At 37.2% G+C, this 25,811-nt stretch overlaps 1 protein-coding gene and 1 non-coding gene across 2 annotated transcripts in view; both read left to right on the top strand.

Annotated features, from left to right (window-relative positions):
• The window catches only part of NOSTRIN (nitric oxide synthase trafficking), a 71,938-nt gene that overhangs the window by 28,695 nt on the left and 17,432 nt on the right, over positions 1-25,811 (top strand). Inside the window, exons 4-8 of the mRNA XM_049773536.1 lie at positions 2,921-2,983; positions 3,177-3,258; positions 6,932-6,994; positions 9,793-9,891; positions 18,092-18,217. Of these exons, the coding sequence (XP_049629493.1) occupies positions 2,921-2,983; positions 3,177-3,258; positions 6,932-6,994; positions 9,793-9,891; positions 18,092-18,217 (433 nt within the window). The remainder of the gene's footprint in view (positions 1-2,920; positions 2,984-3,176; positions 3,259-6,931; positions 6,995-9,792; positions 9,892-18,091; positions 18,218-25,811) is intronic.
• On the top strand, positions 19,807-19,965 carry LOC126010252 (U1 spliceosomal RNA). The gene has a single exon (XR_007496354.1). It is a non-coding gene; the product is annotated as a U1 spliceosomal RNA (small nuclear RNA).

Raw genomic sequence — 25,811 nt, 5'->3', positions numbered from 1 at the left:
AACTGCAACTACCCTTGAAAAGCCTTTTTCTTCATTCCTATGAGCAGACAAAGACTTGAGACTTGGAAAGTTGAAGAGATTTGTTCCATCATGAGCTGCAACACTGATGATGCTATTTCCCTTGGAATCAGTTGGCATTAAAAGTGTAAATCCTGCTTTATCTCAACTTTGAAACCTCTACATATAACTTGCTGTTTTGTGCCTTTTTTCCTTTTTTTATTGATGGAGTGAGCACACACATGTCATGGAAATGTGTAAGAAATATGATAATGAGATATGGTTTTTTTTTTTTGTTTGTTTGGTTTTTGGAGGGCCACATCCAGCTATGCTCAGGGTTTACTCCTAGCTCTGCATTCAGAAATGATTCCTGGTGGTGCTCAAGGAATCATATGGGATGCCAAGGATCAAACCACGGTTGGCCACATGGTAAGGCAAATGTCCTACCTGCTGTGCTATCACTCCAGTTCCTAATGAGAACGTATATAAAAAAGATGAACACACTGTGCTGACAAAGTATCATTCTGCATTTTTCTAAAATTGCAGTAGTAGGAGCAATTAATTCTTTTGAAGAAGGGAAGAACTTTTAAAAATGGGATATTGGTGATCATTTACTATAAAAAGTCCTAACAAATGCTTGTAGATGTTACTCTGCATTGACACTGTCATTGCCTGGTCTTCTTTTTTTTTTTTTTTTTTTTTTTTTGAACAAAATCTTGTTCATCTCATTCAGTTCAGACTCATCACAGTATCTGTTTTATAGATAGATCTATCAGGAACCTCCTTTCTCTGAAGCTGAGACATGCTAGGAGTGAGACTATTTGGACTAGAAGGATAATATGATAGAACTGGTTCTTGCTTGAGGCTCTGTTCTTTTATAGTAGAATCTGACTTCTATCTTCCCCCAGCCTACAGGCAATATCCAATGAGCCTTAAAAAACATTTTTTCTATATTCTGTTTCTTGTAATTCTGGAGAAGAGCTCTCTCAAAAAATCATGTTGTTTCATTTTGAATGATCAAAACATGTAATCATGTTGTAATCATTTATGTTACAAAGTATGAGCTTCTTTTTTTTTTTTGTCAACCTGCTCTTCTTTTGATGGGAGTAGAAAGTGAGAAAAAATTAAAAAGAATTTAGAAACTCACATTTTTATACTTCCTCAAAAAACAACTGGGTAGATGGATGAATTAGGGTCATTACTTTACCTCCTTTTGATAAATATTTACATGTCTATCAAAAATAGGAATTTAAATTCCTATTCTAAATCTATCTCAAATGATATTTTGTAAAAAATTATATGAGCTAATAAGAGAAGTGTGTTTATTACTTAGAATATAATCAAATCTCCCTATGTGCTCATCAAGGCTTTGGTTCTAGAAGAAGAAGGAATAGACAGGTATGTGTTTTATGTTTTAATCCTACTATACAGCACTGCAGGCCCAAAGAGCTGGCATGACCAGAATGTTTGGTTAACAAGGGTTAGCACAGAAACAATGAACATTAATAATTGTGTCTAATTTTGATTTTAAAATACCCAGTAGATGGAAGTCATGAAAAGATACTTCCAAAGTCAAGAAATAGGGCCATAGAGATAGTACAGTGGCTAGAGCACTCATTTTGCACTCAGCTGACCTGGGCTTGATTCCTGATACTCCATATGTCCCTCAATCTCCTCCAGGAGTGATTTCTGACCAGAGTAAGGAGCAAGCCCTAAATACCACTGTGTGTGGCCAGAAACAAAACAGAACAAAGGGACTCAGATACAGACCACTCTGACATCAGCACATTGGGTTTACTGTGCTTTGCTACTACGAAGGGCTAATGGTAGAGATTCCTAAAGTGTGTCTGGATTTTATACATGGTTTAACTTTGACAGATATAATTACTCACGAAATCAAGTCATGGACACTTCACACCAAAAGGTTTTTTCTGCCTGTTCACAATCCTTCCTCTCTCCAGTTCCAAGTAATAATTGACCTTCTTTATTGCTATAGATTCCTTCAATTATTTTACTTTTATGTAAGTTTTAATGCTTGCGATCAAACCAAGGTCTTACACATATAAGGACTCATCATTAAATTATATCCTTGGCTCAATAGAGATTAATCTTAATGTTTCTGGAATTTTAATATTAAAAGTCTATAATCAGTTGTCTCCTTGATCTGTTTTGTACCTTGCTTTGGAGACATAAAAAATCTGGCATCATTTGGTCTAATCCTCCCATTGTATCTCTGTGTACTACTAATTAAAAGAAGACAAGAATCTGACCCGTCCCTCTTATCAAAATCTACCTCAGCCTTGGTCCCTGTATTCTGTCAATACAATTTAGCTTATTCTCCCCTTTGAAAGCTCCAGAGATGTGAACTATGATCCTTTAGAGAGAGAAAATAGCATTAAACCTCCTGCACCTCCCTCTGGGTAGTGCTCTCACTTCATTAGATTGAGATAATGTTCACAGACCATAAGATATCTAAACCTTTGTACTAAAAATCTCGGAAGGAGCAGGAGTTAGATTCCACCACAAGAATAGTGCTCAGAATACCACTAAAGACTCTTATATCCTTGGTCCCTTAAGTTCTCAGAGCCTCGGTTTCTTCATTTGTGAAATGAGGTGCCCATAAGATTAGCCACTTTTCTCATGTGTGTTTTAAAGGTCTTCTCACTCTTTGTGATTTTATTTCCCCAGTTTTTTATAGCCATGCATAGAATGGGAAATACAAATTGAAATAATAAATGATGGGGTCGGGGGCATTTATGTAATGACTCACTTGCAAATATGTAGGAAGCATTTAATCTCATGGGGGTACTGAAATAGGTAGGAATGAGCGCAATTGCTGAATGAGTGATGTGATTTTTTTTTTATTTCTCAGCATTTACTGGGAAATGAATGACATTGTTCTTGCCCCTGTTTTTGCCTCTAGCTGTCTCGTCAGTGCTTGGGGCTGGGTCTCAGAAGGAATGAAATCAGCAGCCGATCTGCATCAGTAAGTGTTGCCACTGTGGTCTTGCTCCAGTCCCCAGGAGGATCAAAAATATTAACATTTGGTGTGCTACAAATACTTCAAACTTACACTGAATAGCTATCCTGTGACACATTTTATTTTCCCAGAAAATAATTTGGAAAGTTGATATAAATCCAAATACTATACTTGTGTATCTTTTATGTTCTATTTCCAGAAAACTTGGCAAGGCAATTGAGTTGGAAGCAATAAAACCAACTCATCAAGTCCTGAGTGTACATGAGAAGAAGAGAAAATCAGTGAGTCAGAATTTTCTTTTCCTGTATAAGCAAGATCAAACATTTTTGTTTTAGGCCCAAAAAGTAGGTGATATAAAATGGATACTAGTCTTCTGAAACTTACCATAAAAATTAAACACAAACAGAAACATTTATGTATATAAATATTTGATAAATTTTTTTTGCATAGTAAAAAGCTGAAAGCTTCATCATGCAAAATAGATTCTGATAAATTTAAGCAAGCACTAGGAACTTAATATATAGAAGAATTTTGTTATGGGGTATTTTTTATTGTGCAGTGTATATCAAAAGACAGGCAGAAAATAAGATCTTATATCTCAGTTTTGAGATAGAGATATGTGTATATATGCATTGAAAAAACTTAGAGTACCCTAATCTAAATGTTAACAATTATTTCTAACTAGTCTAATTAGAAGTTATTTTTTATATTTTGTATATATTCTTTATTGCCCCCAATGAATAAGATCTCCTTTTGTAAGTATAATTATAAACACGTTTTGGGGGATATGTTTGGGTTTTAGATGCACAACTGGTTGTGTGCTATACCAAGCCTATTTCTTGGTATTTGGGGGTTACTCCTAGCGGTATTCGCAGAGCTGTGTAGTTATAGGCAATAGTGGTGAGGTTTCTGGGGCTGGAGCAATAGTACAGTAGAGAGAGTATTTGCCTTGCATATGACCAACTTGATTTTAATTCTCACAACCCTATTTCATATCCTAAGCCAGACAGAAATGATCCCTGAACACAAAGTCAGGAGTAAGCATTGAGCATCACTGGATGTGGCCTCAAAACAAAACAAAACAAAAAAAACCTTGGGGATTCTATATGCAAACCATGCATTCTAGTCAGCTCTTTAAGCAACCTCCAGGCCTCTGACTACAAACTATAAAGGAAATGTTTTTTCATGCTACTGTCTTGAGATTAAGAAAAAGCAATGATGGGCCCAGAGAGATAGCGCAGCGGCATTTGCCTTGCAAGTAGCCGATCCAGGACCAAAGGTGGTTGGTTTGAATCCTGGTGTCCCATATGGTCCCCCGTGCCGGCCAGGAGCTATTTCTGAGCTGACAGCCAGGAGTAACCCCTGAGCACTGCCGGGTGTGGCCCAAAAACAAACAAACAAAACAAAAAAAAAAAAAGAAAGAAAAGAAAAAGCAATGATATACAAAAAAAAAAAAGATAATATGGTAATAATATCCAGAGATAATAGAGACAAGGTCCAGGAGGACCAGTCCATGGTAGGAAAATTGCCATAAATAATGGGGGAGTGCAATAAGGGCAGAGAAGAGACCACTGTGACAATGATAGTTAGAAATGATCACGCTGGACAAGAACTGGATACTGAAAGGGGATAAAATAATATGCATGATACCCTTTCAGTAACAATATTAAAAACCACAGTGCCTAAAAGGTAAATAAAATGGAGAGAGAGAAAGAGAAAGAGAGAGAGAGAGAGAGAGAGAGAGAGAGAGAGAGAGAGAGAGAGAGAGAGAGAGAAAGAATAAAAACATCTGCCACACAGAAGTAGGCGGGGAAAGGGCAGGGAAGGTGGGGGGAACTAGAGACACTGATGGTGGGAAATATGCTGCACTGGTGAAGGGTGTTGTATATTGTATGACTGAAACTCAATTACAAAAATCTTTGTAACTGAAAAACACCACAACTGTATTGTAAAACATAGTATATAAATGAAGTAATTAAAATATAGGGGGAAAAGGTAAAAGCATTGATAGCATAATCCTTAAACCATCTTCAAATTGAAGTAAAGAACTCAACAATTAATTATTTGGTGGTAGCTAGTACTTGGTATAGTCCCTGAAGACATGCTCCAGTCTTTTTGTGAGACCTTTATTCCAGAACAGTTTTATTTGTTCTCACTTTTTTTTCTATTTATGCTTTATACAATCTTTAAGTGCCTTGAACTGTATTTTCAGGCAACATGAAGGCCTGAAATAAAAGCACTACTGTCTCAAATGTATTCAGGCTCATTAATTGGGTCAGGAAATAGACGGTGTTGGTGAGGTCAGAGATGTATTTTTACCACAAGGGTTGATCAACTTAGAACTAGAATGTTGGGTGAAAATTTCAGTGATTACTAAAAGTCTTTTCTTTTGCGAACAACTGAAAAATTTCCAAAATACTGGACTGTCTAGGAATCAGAGGCAATACAGCAGAAAAGGTGCTTATCTTGCACACAACTCACATAGCATTTCAACACTTACCAAGAGTAATCCTTGAGCACAAAGTCAAGCCTAAACACACCATGTATAGCCCAAAATAAAAAAAAATGAAGGAAGAAAACTATATTTATAGTCTATATTTCATTCACTACAAAATAATTTTCAACCACATAATATTACTAGTAGTGTTATATTACTATAAATGATGATCACAGTACCATAAATATCAGGATTGTCTCCTAAATTGTGATTTATGTTTATAATTTTCTTTTCAGCACTGCCCCTTTTATATAGCATTGTACCCCAATATCCTGCCTCACACTCTTAGAAAAGTTAAAGGATTCAATTATTTTCTAGTTCCTTTGTTCAACATATTAGTAGCATATCCATATAAAACTTTATATTGGTTACAATAAACCATATACTCTAAGTTTGACAAAATGAAAAAAAAAAACACTGTTGCTAGAACTCAGTAGTTGAGAGATAAATGGTCAATGTGTCTTGAAAAAAAAAATCTGTAACTCAGGGAAAATTTTGTTTGCCTTAATTTAAGCCTTATTGTCTCTGAGGATTACATAGATCCATCTGATTCTATTGTGGTTGTCCCTAATTGTATTAGAGAATTTAGCACTAAAGAGATGACAATAAACTCATGATTTGAAATGTATGGCTCCTTAGTCAGGTGTAGCCCCCTAAGCACTGCTGAGTATTACCAGATCATTCTCATACAAACAAGAAAATAATCTACTCTCTTTAAATTGGACCATAGGGCTGGAGTGATAGCACAGTGGTAGGGCATTTTCCTTGCACGAGACTGACCTGGGACAAACCCGATTCGATTCCTGGCATCCCATATGGTCCTCTGAGCCTGCCAGAGGCAATATCTGAGTGCAGAGCTAGGAATAACCCCTGAGTGCTGCCAGATGTGACCTCAAAACAAAAGCGAACAAACAAAAATTTGAACCATAAAGATAGCTCAACAGGGTAGTTCCAGGTGTGATCCCCAATCCCACCAGAAGCTACCTTTGAGCACAGAGCTGGGAGTAACTCCCAAGTACTACTGGCTGTGTCCCAAAAACAAAAGCAAAAATGGAAAAAAGAAAAAAAAGAAAAGAAAAACAAAGAAACTTAAAGATACATCTACTTCAAGAGCAGTAAGACCATTTAGTAAAATTAGCACCAACTTTTGGTGCTACTTTTGGCTACAGGGAATAATGCCAAAGAAGTAATGAAACAAAAGTGCTATCAAATGATCCAGGATCCTCCTTTAAGCAGAATATATTCAGTTATGGCCATTTTCATTATTAAAAAGTTTAAGTAAAGAAAAGAAAAGAATTATTTCATCAAATGCATTCATACTAAGTTCTGTCAAGATGTTATTGAGATGAGGAAAGATAGTTGGATTACTTTTTCTCAGGAAAGATATTTATGACAAAATTAATAAGCCTGAACCTCTTTAAGAACAAAGAATACTCATCTTTTTTTCTCTTTAATAGCTTGATAATGAAGTTGAAAAAACAGCAAATCTTGTTATTAGTAACTGGAACGAACAAATTAAGGCAAGTATATATAAATATTACGGTGTAAACTCAATGTGAAGAAGTGAAGATTTTTGCTGTTGCACAAATCTAACAATTGTTTTAGTCTAAGTGCTAATAAAGGGAAAAATGATTTGCTCACTCAAGTTAGAGTGATATATTTCCACTCCAAGCAGTAGAAAATTAGGGCTCTGACTGGTTATTATTAGAGCTTATATTTATATAGCATTTGCTTCATGCCAAATGTTAATTTTAATCATCACAACAACCCAGTGTGGTTTGTGACCTTTTGCTTTCCCAGTTTACAGAACTGCATAGGGAATCAAAACTACACACAGAAAGGTAAATAATTTTCCTAAGTTTACAAAGCTAGTAAATCAGTGAACCAAGAATCATTACTAGTCCTTGGGATCAGGGTCACTGTTCTTAACCATTGCACTACATAGGTTTCCTCCCTGTATAAGTTAGAATTTAGGACAAGGAAAAACGATTGAGTTTAGGTTTTATTATTTGTGGAAGGGAGTTTTTGATCTCTTATCTCACTATAAAAAAGAGCTCCATACAAGGTATGTAGCAAAAAGTGAGAGGCAATGTATATATCTTGATTCCCCAAGTACATACAGTTCTCCTCTGCCCCATTTTCTAAAACATCTCTTAGCTTCCTAATTAATTTAAAATTAACTTGACTAGATAACATAGATGCATATAACTAAAGTATTTTATCTTCAGAAAACTAAAAAAGGATAAGAATTATGATCTTGTGTGAGAATTTTTAAAGCATATTGTTATCAGTTTATTAGCAGAGAAAATAACATTTGAAACCACATATGTATGCCAGGGATTATTCTAGAATATTCTAACCAAGGAAAGACTTCATTTTGAGCAGAAAGAAGAAGCTAGCAGGAAAAAAAAAACTAGTGCTAAGAAAATCCATTTAAGAGAACTTAATGTTTCAAAAGTCAAAGTTCTCCTTTTTCTAGCTCTTACTGGAACTTTCCAATTAGACAGCCATTAATGTCCAGTAACCAAAGATGCTTGCAAAACAGATGCCCCATTTCAGGCCTTGGTGTTCTTCCTGAAGTTTTTGGTGAACCAAGAACCTCACAAGACAAAAGGTGCTCATGGAAAATGCTGAGATGAATAAATTTCTATACCTATAGTTATAGTACTGTTAAAGGATGCTCATGAAAATTACTTTTATAATAAGTAGTTAAGAATTTTATAAACAAGGGGCCAGAGTGGTGGCACTAGAGGTAAGGCATCTGCCTTGCAAGCGCTAGCCTAGGATGGACTATGGTTCGATCCCTAGTATCCCATATGGTACCCCCAAGCCAGGAGCAATTTCTGAGCAAATAGTCAGGAGTAACCTCCAATTGTCAATGAGTATGGCCCAAAAAACAAACAAACAAACAAAAAGAATTTTATAAACAATAAAACAGTATTCAATCATTTGTTTTTTTAAGTACTTTCTCTAAAATATTTGGCTTTTAAAGGAAGTTCAGAATAAAGCCAAAGAGAGAAATTGTGCTCAGTAGCAGCAAAAGTATCTTTTATTATTTCCTACTTTCTACCAAGCACTTTTACTAAATAAAATGATTTGATTTTTTAATGAAGAGTGACAGAGAAATTAGAGAACATAATAAATTTGAACTATAATAATTTTTTCCCCAGTTACAATCCACGGTATTCATCATATCAGTAATGAAGTGCAGTCTATTTTAGAAGCACAAATGGAAAACCTTAATGGACCAAATGCTTTTGCCTCTCATTTTTCACCGGGCATGTGATCAACTGAGAGAGGAGAAAGAGGTCCTATAACCCGTCCTTTCTTGAGTTCTTTTTACAGGTTTACTTCCTCTGTTCAGAGAAATTTGTTTAGAAGGTTTTGCCTCTTATCCCTCTGGAAACAGTAGAGCTTTCCTCTTTATTATCTGGAGTTATAGTCTTTGCCACCTTGAGGTGAAAAACCAAGCAGCCTTCGGTCAATCAGTGCTTACAAGTTGTATTCAATTCAAAGCAAATTCAGTTTGTATAAAATCCCCAGACTAGCCTCTGTTAATTTGGAGCTGTGATAACCAGGAAACAATAACATGCTACAAGGTTTTGTGCATCAATAGAGAAGGGGACTTGAAAACTTTTCTTTGGACACCTCAATCCTATTTTGTCTGCCATAGAAATGCAGGCAAATTTCTATGATAGATAAATGCCCAATTATAAAGTCTGATAGAAGAATGTCTCTTTGCTTTAAGTTTTCCGGAAAAAAAAATCTTAAAACAACCACAGTTGTGGACTAGTTTGAGTTAAAAGAATGCTGTGGGACTTGGAGAGATAGAAGAAAGAGTTTAAACACTTGTCTTGGTAGGTTAACTCTAATTCAATCCTTGGCACTGTATATAGTTCCCTGAGCACCAACATGAGTGACCCCTGAGCACAGAGTCAGGAGTGACCCTTGAGGACCACCCAAAAAAGACAACAACTAAGAAAAATGATTCAGGTAATTTTTTATTGGGCATAATATGTATTTGTGTGTTTGGTAAAGTCAGTCTCTTCCATCATGGCAGCTGGAGGTTTGTAGGCATTTAGCAAAATGAATGATCCTCTTGAGTGAAACACAACTTAATGGGAAAAAAGCACAAAATGGTTCAAGACAAAAATGTTTACTTCTGTGACATTTTGTGCAGATTTTGAGATTAAGGCAAAAAATAAGGAACTTAAGGATACAACTATTTAAGCTAGCCCTTCAACACAGCCATTTCAAGAACAGAAGCTTCTTTCCTCACGTCTTTTTCTGCTTCTTTTCTGTATTTTTCTCACCCTAGGCTAAGAAGAAATTAATGGCGAGTACCAAGAAGCATGAAGCACTTTTCCATCTTGTGGAAAGCTCCAAGCAAACAGTGACTGCGAAGGAGAAACAAAAGGTAAGGACTTCCAAGGGAGAAGGGGGAAAAAAAAGGTAAGGACTTCTGGAGCGTTCCAGGCCCACAAAGGTTTTGACAGATGATAAACCAATTATACCCAATTTTTTAAATATGAGTCATATTAGACATATGTCAAGTTCTATTATAAATAAATATATATATGTCATATAATAAATAAAATACTTCACACAGATATGCTATATTTTGCATATGACTAATAATTATGGGCATTACAAATATAAAGTAAAATGTTTCAAGGATAAAAATAAAACATTTTACTTGGTTAGATTTCTTAATTATGATACTTTAATCATTAGGTGACACTCCAGGTAAGAAATATATTTATGGAAAGGTTCAGTCCTAATCATGGAAAATATAAATTCATATTTTTAACAGTACTATTGGAAATGTAAAGTGTTGTTGAACTTTCTGCCAGTTCTCATCAAAGCATCCAGTTTCTGCCTCATCATGTGTTCCTATCTGGGAGTCAGGGTCAGCTTCAGCTCTGACATTTCCTTGTGGCTTCCTTGTGCTTAGATTGTCAGTAGGAATTTCAAACTTCTTGGCAGAAATCTTTGAAAGGCAAGTGTGTGTTTCTGTGTTTTAAACTAATTAAGGTTAGATAATAAATCTTTATAAATTCCCATGAGACACATGCCAATGGCCACCTGTCAAGGATGCTGTAAGTGAAGACATGTGTGGGAGGTAACTTAGCTCCCAAATTTTAATAATCCTACTCTTTCCCCAGAAAATATCAGAATCCATAAGTATGGAGTCCAATGTCAATTGATATGGTAAACAAAGGGAAGCTATATTTTTTAAGCAAAGATCACAAGTTTGTTTGATTCAAACATAAATAAAACTAGAATGCAAATAGAAAATCAAATATGTTCTACCTGTTTACTGAGATATGGTCTCATACAACCCCTGTGTTAAATGTGCTCCAGACTGAAAACCTTTCAAAAAGTCAGAATCTCCCCTCCAAAGATGGATCACTGCCTGCCCCCCCTGGAAATGCACCAACTTCACTGCAACCCATAACATTCTTTTAAAAAAAGAAAGAAAATTGCCATCGAAAGTCACGCTGTCATTTCATCCAAAGAAGAAACTATTAGATGAATAACTTAAGTGCATTGTTAGCATGATTTTATAAGGTTTTTATTTCTTCATATGTCAATCTTCACAGTTTGAAGTGATCATAACAAGTATTGAATAATGAGACAGCTTCCAAGGAGATGAAATCACAGTATGTTAAAACGCTAAGAACCAAGACCTGTCACAGGCATTAGAAGCCCCTATTTGAAGCAATTCTTTACTGATATCAAGAATTATCAAAGGAAAAGCATAGCCAGTAAAGTGGTGAATTTCCTCTCCTTCCCTATTACTAGTTTCCTTGGGAGGTGGAGTCCCTGATTCTACCTGCCCGTCTCCAGCTCATCAGGTAATCATAGTCCTTGGCTGTCATTACATTACAGGCCCCTGCAATTTTCATCACTATCCGGTCGCGTTTCCTATAAAGCGCTCAACTAAACACCTACAACAGCATTCATTTGCTCTCCTCCCACAGAAGCACCCAGTGATGTCCAACCTGAGCAGATTCTGTGCTTATTCTGTCTCACACAGCTGTTCTTCCTGTTGCCATGCTCAGCAGTCCTTGTTCTCAACATCTGATCTAAGTCTCCATTTTCCTGGCACCTCCACCCTCTCCAACATTTAGCAGACATGATTTCCTCTGACCTTACAAGAAAAAGCAAGTCAATGCCGCAGCCACTTGTGCTCAAGGGCAGAGGATGAATCTGAGCACCAATTCCCATCTCCTCTTGCTCGCAAAGACTTACTACTCTCCTCTCCCTATGGTATCTCTGATATAGCCCTAACAGTTCTTTTCTATATAGTTTCTCAACATCAAGTCTTTTCTTTCTGTGTAGTTTTTTGGGCCACACCCATTGACGCTCAGGAGTTACTCCTGCTGGGTATGTGCTCAGAAATCTCTCCTGCCTTGGGGGACCATATGGGATGCTGGGGGAACCAACAAAGGTCCGAAGGTCCGTCCTAGGCTAGCATGCGCAAGATAGATGCCTTGTCGCTCGCACCACTGCTCTGGCCCCTACTTTGAGTCTCTTTTATTTAGTTATTTATTTATTGGTTTTGCGCCACATCTGGTCACGCCCGGGGGTTACTCCTGCTCTGCACTCAGAAATTGCTCCTGGCAGGCTCAGGGACCATATGAGATGCCAAAGATCCAATCCAGATGTGCAATGTGCGAGGCAAGCGCCCTACTTGTTGTGCTATCACTAGCCCCCCACTTTCTTTTTCTTCTAATAATATATTTATTTAAACACCGTGATTACAAACATGATTGTAGTTGAGTGTTTCTTCATAAAAAGAACACCCCTGCCTTCACCAGTGCAACATTTCCATCACCTATGTTCCCCATTGCCAACCCCCCCCCCCCCATATTCAAGACAGGCATTCTACTTCTTTTCATTCATTAACATTGTCATGGTAGTTGTTAGTGTGATTATTTCTCTAACTGCATTCACCACTCTTTGTGGTGAGCTTAATACCATGAGCTGGTCCTTCCGGCCCTAATCTCTGGGGATTGTTACAATAATGTTTTTTATTTTTCTTAAAACTGATAGATAAGTGAGACTATTCTGTCTCTTTCTCCTGCTGACTTATTTCACTCAGTATAATAGTTTCCATGTATAGGAAAATTTCATGACTTCATCTATCCTGATGGCTGGGTAATATTCCATTTTGTATATGTACCACGGTTTCTTTAGCCATTCATCTATAGAAGGGTATCTTGGTTGGTTCTAGATTCTGGCTAGAATCTAGAATCTTGAATCTGGCTAGAATCATATGGGAGCTCAATTTCCAGTTTTTTGAAGAATCTCCATATTGTTTTCCATAAAGGCTAGACTAGACATTTCCACCAGCAGTGAATGATAGTTCCTTTCTGTCCACATCCCCGCCAGCACTGATTGTTTTTGTTTTTTTGTGATGTGTGCCAGACCCTGTGGTGTGATATGGTACCTCATTGTTGTTTTGATTTTCATCTCCCTGATGATTAGTGATGTGGAGCATTTTTTTATGTGCCTTTGGCTATTTGTATTTCTTCTTTGAGAAATTGTTTATTTCTTTTCCCCATTTTTTGATGCGGTTAGATTTTTTTCTTGGTAAGTTCTGTAAGTGCCTTGTATATCTTAGATATTAGCCCCTTGTATTGTGTGAATAGTTTCTTCCATTCTGTGGGTGGTTATTGTATCCTAGGCACTATTGTCTTTGAGGTGCAGAAGCTTCTCAGCTTAATATAGTCTCATCTGTTTATCTCTGCTTCTACTTTTTTTGAGAGTGTTGTTTCCTCTTAGAAGATGCCTTTAGTCTGTCATGAAGTGCTTTACCAATATGCTGTTCAGTATACGTTATGGTTTCAAACTTGATATCAAGGTCTTTAGTCCATTTGAATTTGACCTTTGTGCATGGTGTTAGATGGGGGTCTAAGTTCTCTTTTTTTGCAAATGGCTGACCAGCTGTCTTAACATTACTTGTTGAAGAGGCTTTCCTTGCTCCATTTTGCATTTCTTTTAATTTTTGGGGGTCACATCCAATGGCTCTCAGAGCTTACTCCTGGCTCTGTGCTTAGAAATTTCTCCTGGCAGGCTCGGGGGACCAAATGGGATTCCAGGGATTGAGCCTGGGTTTGTCCCAGGTTGTCCATGAGCAAGGCAAACACCCTGCACTGTGCTACTGCTCCAGTTGCCCCCTCCTTTTTTTTCTAAAGGTGAGGGTTACATTTGGAAGTGGTAAGGAATCAGTTCTGGTAGTATTGGGGAAGTATAGGGTTCCAGGGATCATCCCTACTTAGCCACATGAAAAGTGAGTGCTTTTCTATTCCCTATCCTATCCTATCCTATCCTATCCTATCCTATCCTATCCTATCCTATCCTATCCTATCCTCCAGCTCCATGTTTCTTTTCTTATTCTTCTCCATATACTTTCATATAACTCCTGAACCCCACTTTTCTATATAAACAATTTATTAAAAGTGTTTATGTATGCTCTGTCTTTACTTCCTCATCTGTTCATGCCTCAAATTATGTCAATCATGGTTTTCCCTACCATTCTGCAAGTGACAACAATGTCAGCTTTGCTAAAGCCAATGGATACTTACCAGCTCTGGCCTAATTTAAGTTCTTGGAAGCATTAAGCAACATTGATTTTCCCCTTGTAGACTTTTTTTTTAATTTTTACTTTAGAAATATCTTACTTTTGGGTGTTTCTCCATACTTTTCTCATAAATGGTTTTAAAAAGATATTACAAGGGCTTCTCTTTTTTTCTTTCTTTTTTTAAATCTGTTTTATGGACCACACCTGTCCATGCTCAGGGTTTATTATGGCTCAGCACTGAGTAATCACTCCTGGTGAGTTCAGTAGATCAAGTGAGATGTCAGGGGGTAGAACCTAAGTTGACTGTACAAAGCAAGTGCCTTACTTTTCTGAACTATCTCTCAGCCATGGAAATACCCACAATAAAAAATAATAATTTAATTAAATAACCCTGGTTTACAAAGTTATTGATAATTGAGCATTAGGCATATAATATTTTAACAGCAATTTTACCACCAGTGTCAACTCCCATCATCATTGATGCCATACTCCATCATACTCCACATCCCCCTTCCTGCCTCCATCATCCCACTCCATCCTACCTACCACTTTGGCAGACAAATTACAGAGTTCTACAGTTGCAACTTATATCTCATGTTTTAATGTTGTTGACTCTGTGCTTTGGATGTATAACTATACCACTCTCCCACATCACCAATATAATCAAAGCCCAGACCCCTATTTCCCATTACTTCCCTTTCTCATCTTTTTCTTTCCTGCCTTGATTTATTTTCTTCTCTGTCCTCCTTCTTCCAAGTCTCTGGGATCGAGGGGACCTAGGCACCCACCTTCACTACATTACATTTCCTAAACCAGTTACTTTATATACCACAGATAAGTGAGATCATCCTGTGTTTGTCTTTCTTCTTCTTACGGTGTACTTATTTCAACACGATCTCTTCCTGTTCCTACCAGGTTGCTGCAGATTCCATGATTTCATTGCTCCTTGAATCTGCATAGTATTTTATTGTGTATATGTAACATATATTCATTATGTTGTACTAAGTGCAGCAATGAATAATTCTGTATGTTTTTCAAATGAATGTTTTTAAGTATGGAGAATATCCCAATTTTTATCTCCAGTCCAAACCAGTTTCTAAACCTTTTTCTAGCACCTCAAACTCCAACATCAGAACCATCAGCCCCTCTAACAAAAATCATAATTCTTGTGTTATCTCTACCTTTGCACATCATTGTCCAACATAACCTCTTGATTTTAATTCCTAATTTATCCTACTCCTCTACTGTAGCTGCTCTCTCCCAGATTAATGTGTGGATTACTGTGACTAGTTAGTTTCTTGACTCCCATCATTGCCTCTTTTTATCTATTTCCTATCTATAACCAAATTGGGGCTTCTGAAATTGAATCTGTGCTTTTGCTTATTAAAAAGCCTTCCCAAAGCCCAGAGTGATAGAACCGTAGGTAGGGCTACAGTAGGTAGGTAGCACAGTAGGTAGGAATATTAATATTAATAGCCTTAAATGCACCTGACCTGAGTTCCATCATTGGTTCCCCAGAGGGCTCCCAATCCCTGCCAGGAGTAATCCCTGAGTGCAGAGCCAGGAGTACGCCCTGAGTACCTACATGTGTGTCCATGTAAATTCTTCTCTGTGGCCCCTGAGTTCCTCCCTAACTTAACACTCATCTTTTTATTGTTTTCTCTTGCTATTTTCCTTGTCAACTGAGCTAATGTCACCAACATGTTTTTCTGTGTTGTGTCATTCTATTTTGCCTTGCTAATGCTACAGTCATTATACACTCATTATAGTGGAGTTATTTGTGTGACTGATATGTCAAATCTCAGCTTAAGTTTGAATTTATTTCTGAGGCTAGGGTTAGGTGTCTCTTCTAGTTTTCTATGGCACTCAAAAACTATATCATTTGGGATCCATCCACATGATAGTAACAGACTGTGTATGTCCCTGACTAAAAGAGGGAATATTAATAGTTTTCTATTTATTTTAAGAAATTATCAGGTGATACATTGTGGGCATTCAATACATAATAAATGAATGTAATGTTTGTTCTAAGAGAAAGAAAAATTCAGCATTTGCAAAAATTTTTTTATTTTAATTTTTAATAATTTCAAGATTCTAAAATAGAATAAAGAAGTCCATGTTCTTGTATAACTATTTGGAACTATTTGCTATACATTTGTTCAGCAGTCAATAGATGTATAGTGTGTGCTGATTGATGGGAGTGCACATCTCAAAAGTTACCGAGGTCTCATTTTTGGAGATGGAAGTATTTTCAATAAGCATTTGAGGTCAATGACTTAGCAAACTATAGACAGGCTGTGCTTTCAGTCCTATTACTACACTATTATCAAGCTAATAGTCACAAGCTCATATATCTATAGATAAGTGTAGGAAAAACAAAGCCAAATGTGTCCTGTGTCCGTCATACATCAGAGGCTAGGGGACAGTTGAGTGGCTGGCATATCAATTGGAGTAATAAATTGAGTAGAGTTAATATTCAGCATTTGGGATGAATGTTCATTACTGATATGTTAGCCACAATGTCCTTAGCCATAAAGAGGGTCATTCTTTAAATAAGTCTTTGTTTCTGTCCTTGAAATTCCTGAACAAAGGAACCTAGGTGTTCCTTAAATTATGGTTTGCTAGTCATTTGCATCAGAATCACCCAGGAAGAGAAAGTTTAGACTTCTACATGCCACTGCAGAACTATTGATTCAAGAAGGGTATAGGATCCATAGTTAATGATCTTCAATTTTACAAGCATTTGGTGTGTTGTTTTTTTTTTAACATTTAAGAATCATCCACATAAATCCAACTTTTTCTTTTTTTTATTTGTTTATTTTTGAGCCACACTTGGTAACTCTCAGAGGTTACTCCTGGCTCTGCACTCAGAAATTACTCCTGGCCATCTCAGGGGACTATATGGGATGCCAGGGATAATACCTGGGTTGGTCGCATGTGAGACAAATGCCCTACCCACTGTGATATCTCTCTGGCCCCTAATCCAACTTTCTCTATTCTTAGAGACATGAAATGACTTGTCTGAGCATTTTGAGACTCAACTTCAGCCACCCTGGTCCCAAGAGTTTTGTAATATTTTGATTTTCTAGATTTCATAAACTGCCCAATATTGATGATAAGAAATAGGGGCTTTTTGTGAAGTGGCAGCTTATTGGAGAACAGGATAAGAGGAGAGAATCTTTCAGTTATTCTGTTATTCAGTTATTCTGTTACTTCCAGAAACATTCCAGAAACATTGACATATGCATCACTTTCTTCAATATTCAATATTAGTGAGTAACACTCACTAATCTCTGACTACCATACAACTTTCACTGGTGATCTAAATCACATTTGAATCTTTAAAGCATATCATTATCACTGTTTAGAGTACTGGGATAGGAAAACTGAAACTCTTGAATATCACACACTTGTCTGAAGTTGAATGCTGAAAACTATGTAATTATACAGATTTCTACCAGTCCTAGTAAAGAATGCAGGAGCTTAAAGGATGTATAAAAAGATGGTAGAGCCAGAGAGATAGAACAATGGGAAAGGTGCTTGCCTTGCACACAGCTTACCCAGGATTGATCTATAGCACCATGAACACAACCAGGAATGATCCCTGGAGGAATCCTTAAGCATCACCAGATGTGGCACAAAACAAAGAAACAAACAACAACAACAAAAATTAGAAAAGAAGATGACAGGAACCCTTGGTAGATTAAAATTTCAATTAAATTCTCCATTCACACTTAACTACTTCTCACTAGTTATTTGTCTTCTTCCATGACAATTGCAGGCACATCACATCAAATTTAAGAATCAACCTCAGTTTTCACCTATTAAAAAAAAGAACGAATTATCCAGAAGAGACCTAATGTTTTATTTTATCTCTGAAATTCACCTTTTAATAAAAAATATCTTTGATTTTGTCATCTGCAATTACATTGGCTGATAGAGGGAAAATGTCATTAGGATACATTTTGGCATTTTAGAGGTCTTTCACTCAGGAGATAGTGATATTAACACTGATGTTTCTCTTTAGCTCCTCAATAAACTGAAAAAATCAACTGAGAAGCTGTCAAAAGAAGATGAAAGCTACTACCAAAAAAATGTGGCTGGGTGTTCTACCAGGCTGAAATGGGAAAAAACACTAGAAAATTGTTACCAGGTGAGTTATACATTATAGTGAATGTATAGTATATTTGGAAGAGTGAGGGAAGCCTCCCAGATGGAGGCTTCAGGTCTCTAGCTGGTGATCCTGGGTCAACTATGTCAGTGGTTCAATGCTAGTGCTAGGACCTCAGAATGTGGTGGTGTTCTGGTTTGGGTGCTGGGATTATAGAGACCATTTAGGTGGTGCTCAGAGGCCTCCAAGGTTACACTAAGTGATGCTTGGGTAACTGTAGTATCAGAGATTGTACCAGCCCCTGCCAAATGTAAGATGTACTGCATGTAATGTCAGCCATGCCGTCTTTTCATCTCTACACTTATGTTTTCTTGGGAGTTGGGGTAGGGTCACACCAAGCAATACTCAGGGATTACCCTCTATCTGCACTCAGGATTTACTCTTGGTGGTGCTTGGGGAAACATGTAGGATACTGTGGATCAAACCAGGTAAACCCCATACAAGGCACTTTTTTTTTTCTCAAAGCTTATGTGGTATGGGGCTGGCGAGGTGGTGCTAGAGGTAAGGTGTCTGCCTTGCAAGCGCAATTTCTTGCAAGGGCAATTTCTGAGCGCTAGCCACGAGTATCCCCTGAGCATCAAATGGGTGTGGCCAAAAAAAGAAAAAAAAGCTTGTGTGGTCTTGAACATGGAGATCAGGCCTAGACTGACACAACCTGATCCTTATCTAGAACCCTGACTCCTACTGTGACTTCAGATAAACTAAATGATTTCTCATTGCTTTCTCCTGAGTACAGTTACTGTCATCAGAGGTTCTCTCTTTTTTCCCCTCAGTTTCTTTTCTTCTCTTAGTATCCACTTACACTCTTCTCAAGTCATCCTTGAGTAAGGATGACTTACTACAAACAATAAAGATTTACCTCTTATTTTTATTTTTGTTAGCTTGCGTATACTTAGCCTACACTATAAGTCATTGACTCACATATTACTTATGATGTGCATTCTGTATCTTTTGTTGATTATTTAAATCAACAAATATTTTATTGATTATTTAAGTACAATGTTATGTTCTTGAAGACATATAATAAAATTGAACTAAATTTAATTAGAAAAATTTTATTTTATTTTATTTTTGTTTTGTTTTTGGGCCACACCCTGTGACGCTCAGGGGTTACTCCTGGCTATGTACTCAGAAATTGCTCCTGGATTGGGGGACCATACAGGATGCCGGGGGATCAAACCAAGGTCCATCCTAGGCTAGCGCAGGCAAGGCAGACACCTTATCACTTGTGCCACCGCTCTCGCCCCCAAATTTTTATTTTTAAGTATGACAAGAAGAAGTGAACAATTAAGGTCTCTCAATTTCACTCTTTTGGGGGGCACACCCAATTGACACTCAGGGGTTACTCCTGGATATGCACTCAGAAATCAGTTTTGGCTTGGAGACCATATGGGACACTAGGGGATTGAACTGCAGTCTGTCCTAGACTAGCACAGGCAAGGCAGATGCCTTACCACTCCACACCCCTGCTCTGGCTACATTTTCCCACCATAGTTCTATGAAAATGGAATATAAGAACTTAAATGTCTTTGCACACCTTCTTAGTATCCAGGTTAGATTTACAAATTCTTATACTTACCTGGCAGGGGAGATACCATGATCACGAAGGGGGTTTCCCCAGGGCAAGGCTCACCCATTGCACTCAGATGTGCTGACCCCCTGCAATTTCCCCAAATGTGGGAAACTGCATAATTTGTGGTAATGGGGGACTGTGTTCACGCTCTCCCCTGAAAAAAATGTTTTACAAATTATTTTAAATCCAACTATGCTCAAGAATAAACTATGTTTAATAATGTTCACTAGATACTCTCTTTGAAAAATATGATAAAAATCTCACATGGCCATTAAATCATTCCACAAACGATCTGTAAAAATTAGATTTACCTCTTCATAATCGTACCATGTTGAATATACCAAGTCCAAGCTACAATTTTGATCTTCCAAGAATAAACAATGAAAGTTGATAAAAGTATTAATATGTATAAAGTTAATACTACAACAATCAAATGCTTACTATAGATGCCAACCCATTCTCGGAATTATACTTTTATATGCATAAATACAATTTTGGTGGGGTCTGGAAGCACACCTAGAAATTCATGGGCTAATTCTTACTTGTGCTCAGGGGTCACTTCTGGCAGTGTTTATGAAGATTACATGTGTGCCAGAGATCAAAATAGTTAACTGCATGAAAGACAAGTGCCTTAACCCCTAAATTATCACTCTAGATATCAGAAATTATTTTAGAAAATCATTTGATGTCCATGTCAAAATTTTCTGATATTCTGTCAAAATATTCTGATTCAGTGCTCCACATCTAAATCGCAGTGCACAAAATAATTTGATCAATATTTTCTATGGTCTCCCAATGATACTCTGTTCTATATGCTAAGGTGACAGGCAGCTATTTGCAAATAAGGGGTACATTAAGGCATAATAGTTTGATTCTTTTCCAGAACAATTTCTCAAGCTAGTTAAAACCACATTTCTTTTAAAGATCCACCATATTGGGCCGGAGAAGTGGCACAGTGGTAGGGTGTTTGCTTTGCATGCTGCTGACCCAAGACTGCAGTTTAATCTCCCCATGTCCCATATGGTCCTTCAAGCCAGGAGTGATTTCTGAGCGCATAGCCAGGAGTAACCCCTGAGCTTCACCAGGTGTGGCCCAAAAAGAAAAAAAAAAGAAAGAAAGAAAAAAAAATCTACCATGAACATGTAGCTGAAAAATAAAACTCAAATCTCAATTTGAATGTCATGAGGATTGAGAGAGGAAACTTTTCAAATGATCAGCTTTAAGGCAATGATTAAATGAATCAGAACTTTCTACACAATAGAATAGGGTTTTGAATATAAGAGAAACCTGATAAAAAATAGAGCTAATTAAAGATGAAAAGAAAAGATAATCAATGTTGACAGATTAAGGCTGCATTTCTTGGATTCCTGCTGTATGCCTTGGCAAAAAGGAGCCATTTTAAAAAGGACATTGGTTGCTTTGTGCTTGCTTGCTTTCCTGTCCCCTGCTTACCTCCAGATGCAGCCTTGAAATACCCCAGCAAAAGTTGTCTCCACCCATGTCATCAAGGTAGGCAGTCTCCACCCACGAAGGGATAAGCCTGATTCCTGCCATGTACCTTGGCCAAAAGAAGCCATTTTAAAACAGCCTCTGCTTGCTTTGCACGTGCTTGCTTTCCTGTCCCCTGATTGCCTCCGGATGCAGCCCTGAAAGCACCCAGTGAAAAAAATCTCTGCCCAAGCCGTAAAGATAGTCAGTCTCCCCCAAAGAAGAGGGGAGACAGAGGAGCATGGCTGTGAAGCTTCTTGGCTATGTGCATCTTCTAGCCAATGAACCAAACCATAACACAGAAAAAAACACACAAGTATGACAATGGGGTAACAACATAGGCCAATACCATGCATAGATAATGAAGATGGCTGCTCTGATGACCCAAAAAGTGCCAACCACCAAGCTAGCCACTCAGATAGGATTTTAGAGAATAAATATGAAGGATGTTATTAGAACTCATTCACATTAGTGTCACGCAAACTCAAATACCTTGGAGTCAATTTTAGTAAAGAGGTGAAAGACCTATACCAAGAAATCTATAAAATTTTGCTTCAAGAAATAAAAGATGACACAAGGAAATGGAGACATATATTCTGTTCATGGATTGGCAGGATTTGCATCATTAAAATGGCAGTACTCCCCAAAGCATTGTACAGAGTTAAAGCAATCCCTCTAAAAATACCCATGACATTCTTCAAATAAGTGAATTAAACACTCCTGAATTTGAATTTCATTTGGAACAATAAACATCAAGGAATAGCTAGAGCAGTCCTTGGGAAAAGGAGTATGGGAGGCATCACTTTCCACAACTTTAAATTGTATTACAAATCAATAGTCATTAAAGCAACATGGTATTGGAATAAAGACAGACCCTCAGATTAGTGGAATAGATTTGAATATTCAGAGAATATTTCCCAGATATACAATTAACTAATCTTTGATAAAGGGGCAATAAATGCAAAATGGAGCAAGGAAAGCCTCTTCAACAAGGGGTGTTGGGACAACTGGTCAGCTACATTCCATAAAGCAAACTCAGACCTTTAACTAACACCATGCACCAATGGTCAAATCCATATGTATTAAATACCTTGATATCAGATCTGAAACCATGTTTGTTTCATATATTTTGTTTAATATGATATATAGAATAGCATGCAGGTAAAACACTCTATGAAATTGAGACTAAAGGCATCTCCAAGAAGGAAACAGCATTGTTAAACAAGTGGAAGTGAAAATAGAAACAGATATGACTATATTAAGCTGAGAAGCTTCTGTATCTCAAAGGAAATAGTGCCTAGGAAACAAAACCCATCCACAGAATGGGAGAAACTATTCATACAATACCCATCAGATAAGGGGCTAATATCTAAGATATACAAGGTACTGACACAATTTAACAAGAAAAAAAACACCTAACCCATCAAAAAATTGGGAGAAGAAATGAGTAGACAGTTTTTCAAAGAAAAATTTTCAAATTTTTCAAAGTTTTTCAAATTTTTAAAATTTTCAAAAGTTTTCAAATTTTCAAATTTTTCAAAGTTTTTCAAATTTTTAAATTTTTCAAAAGTTTTCAAATTTTCAAATTTTTCAAAATTTTCAAATTTTCTTCCTTTTCAAAGAAGAAATGCAAATGGCCAAACGGCACATAAAAATGCTTCACATCACTACTCATAAAGGATATGCAAATCCAAACAATAATGAGGTACCACCTCACACCACAGACTTGCACACATTACAACGAACTAGAACAATCAGTGCTGGTGGGGATGTGGAGATAAAGGAACTCTCATTCACTGGTGGGAATACTGTCTAGTCCAGCCTTTCTGGAAAATAAAAAGGAAATTGAGCTCCCATGTGATTTAGCTATTTCACTTCAAGGGATGTACCCTAGGAACATAGAAATACAATCCAAAAATCCCTTCCTCACACCTATATTCATTGCGGCACTAATTACAGTAGCTAGAATCTAGAACCAACCAAGATACCCTTCTACAGATGAATGGCTAAAGTCATATACATATACATGGTACATATATATATATATATACACACATGATATATATACACAATGAAATATTATCCAGCCATCAGGAGTGATGAAGTCATGAAATTTTCCTATATGTGTATGTACATGGAAACTATTATGTACATGGAAACCTCTGAGTAAAATAAGTCAGAGGGACACACACACACACACACACACACACACACACACAGAATAGTCTCACTCATCTATGGGTTTTAAGAAAAACAAAAGACATTATTTTAACTATGCCCAGAGACAATAGAGCTGAGGGCCAGAAGGACCGGCTCATGATATGAAGCTCACCACAAAGAGGTGTGAGTACAGTTAGAGAAATAAGTACACTGACAACTATCATGACCATCTCAATGAGTGAGAGAAGTAGAATGCCTATCAAGAATACAGACAGGGCCTGAGGCTGGAGTTGGAGGACATTGGTGATGGGAGTGTTGCACTGGTGTTGGGGCGTGTTCTTTTTATGAATGAAACCCAACTACAACCATGTTTGTAATCATGGTGCTTAAAGATATTATTTTCTTAAAAAAGTGCATTTCTCAAGTGGGGGACAAGTGGGCTCTCAGGACATTTTAGGGCTATTACAGGTAAAAATTATATAAATGAAGGCAAATGGCATGAGACTTGAGCCTACTATTAGGACAGGAACACCACAGAAAGAAAACATGGTCAGAAAAAGGCTTGATTAAAAAAAAAAAGGCTGAGAAACTCTGGGTTAAAAAAATAGGCTTTCAGGGGCCAGAGATATAGCATGGAAATAAGGTGTTTACCTTTCATGCAGAAGGATGGTGGTTCACATCCCCGCATCCCATATGGTCCCCCAAGCCTGCCAGGAGCGATTTCTGAGCATAGAACCAGGAGTAACCCCTGAGTACTGCCGGGTGTGACCCAAAAACAAAAAAACAAACAAAAAATATAGGCTTTCACAGTTACTTCTGTAAATGTGTAGATGTTTACTTATATTAAGTGTTATCATTCAGTTCTAAGGCACCTATATAAAATAATTTATTAAACGTGATAAAAATCTCCTCTTTGCTCAATGGAATTTGAATTAACATTTTTTTTCATGAGCGAACATAGATCATTTAAATGATGTCTGTAAAATGTAATTAGAATCTATTAAACATTATCACACTCACCAAGAGACTTTGGTTATTCTAGTCTCGGATGGATGCTAGTGCTTCAGCATATATTAAAGAAAGGGAACTGTTGCAAAGTGGGTATCTGCTGAGTTCCTAAAACCTAACTTAAAAGGGCTATAGAAATAGTATAGGAGTTAAGGTGCTTACGTAGAATGAGATGACCATGATTTAAATTCCTAGCACTAAATATGAGCATTGCCCAGGGTCACTCCTGAGTGTAGAATTAGGACTAGTCCCTAAACACTGATCAGGTAAACATAGTTCTTCTTCTTTTTCATTTTTTTTATTATTTAGGTTTTGTTTGTTTGTTTGTTTTGCTGAACTTTAACAACTACTTTCTACATTTCTTTTCCTATAGTTTAAAGACCTTTTTTGGGGGGGTTAAGGGCCACACCCACAGTGTTCAATGGTTACTCTTGGTTCTGCACTCAAAAATCACTCCTGGTAGGCTCTGGAACCACATGGGATACCGGAGATTGAACCTGGTTGGCTGCATGCAAAGCAAATTCCCTACCCACTGTGTTATTGCTCCATCCCCAAGACCTTTCTTTTTGAAGCTTATCCCACTTGCTGTTCCAAGCATTTGAGCAAAACTTTCTGTACTTATTTGTTATGATTTTCTGAGTGAATTTTCTGTACATAGTTTTTTTATATATTTGCTTATGTTTCTTATAAAAAGAAACAGTATTTTTGGTAGGTTACCTTATCCTCTTAGAGAGGCTGGTAGTTTGGGCCACACCCTGTGGTGCTCAGGGGTTATTCCTGGATCTTCACTCAGGAATTACTCCAGGTTGGCTTGGGGGACCATATGGGGTGCCTGGTATAGAAATTGGGTGGGCTATGTGCAAGTTAAATACATCATTTATGCTCCTTATATTGTGTTTGGGGGGTGTGTATACTTGAATGCTCTCAGGACTACTCTTAGCTTTGTACCTGGGGATCACTCCTGGTGATGTTTGAGGGGACCATAACAACATAGGGATTGAACACAGGTTGGCAATATACAAAGCAAGTGTTCAATAAACTATACTATCTACCTCTTTTTTTTTGGCAGACACACATACCCTGTTCAGGGGTTACTTTTGGCTTTGTATTTAAGACTCCTGGTGATGCTTGGGGGTGAGGGAACCACATGAGATGCTGGGGATAAAACCTGGGTTTAAGGCAGTACCTACTGTACTTTCACTCTAGATCTTCATCTCTGCCTTTTTGTATATTCTTATATATTGTATAAGAATATATATATATATATCTCACTGGGTATTTAATTTGATGTTTCTTTCTGTATTGATGTGGTGTTTTAATTACCTCTTTCACATCCTCTCTCAAACT

This window comes from Suncus etruscus, chromosome 5 (genome assembly GCF_024139225.1).
Source record: "Suncus etruscus isolate mSunEtr1 chromosome 5, mSunEtr1.pri.cur, whole genome shotgun sequence".
Classification (NCBI taxonomy): domain Eukaryota; kingdom Metazoa; phylum Chordata; class Mammalia; order Eulipotyphla; family Soricidae; genus Suncus; species Suncus etruscus.
This window is presented reverse-complemented; position numbering and strand designations above follow the sequence as displayed.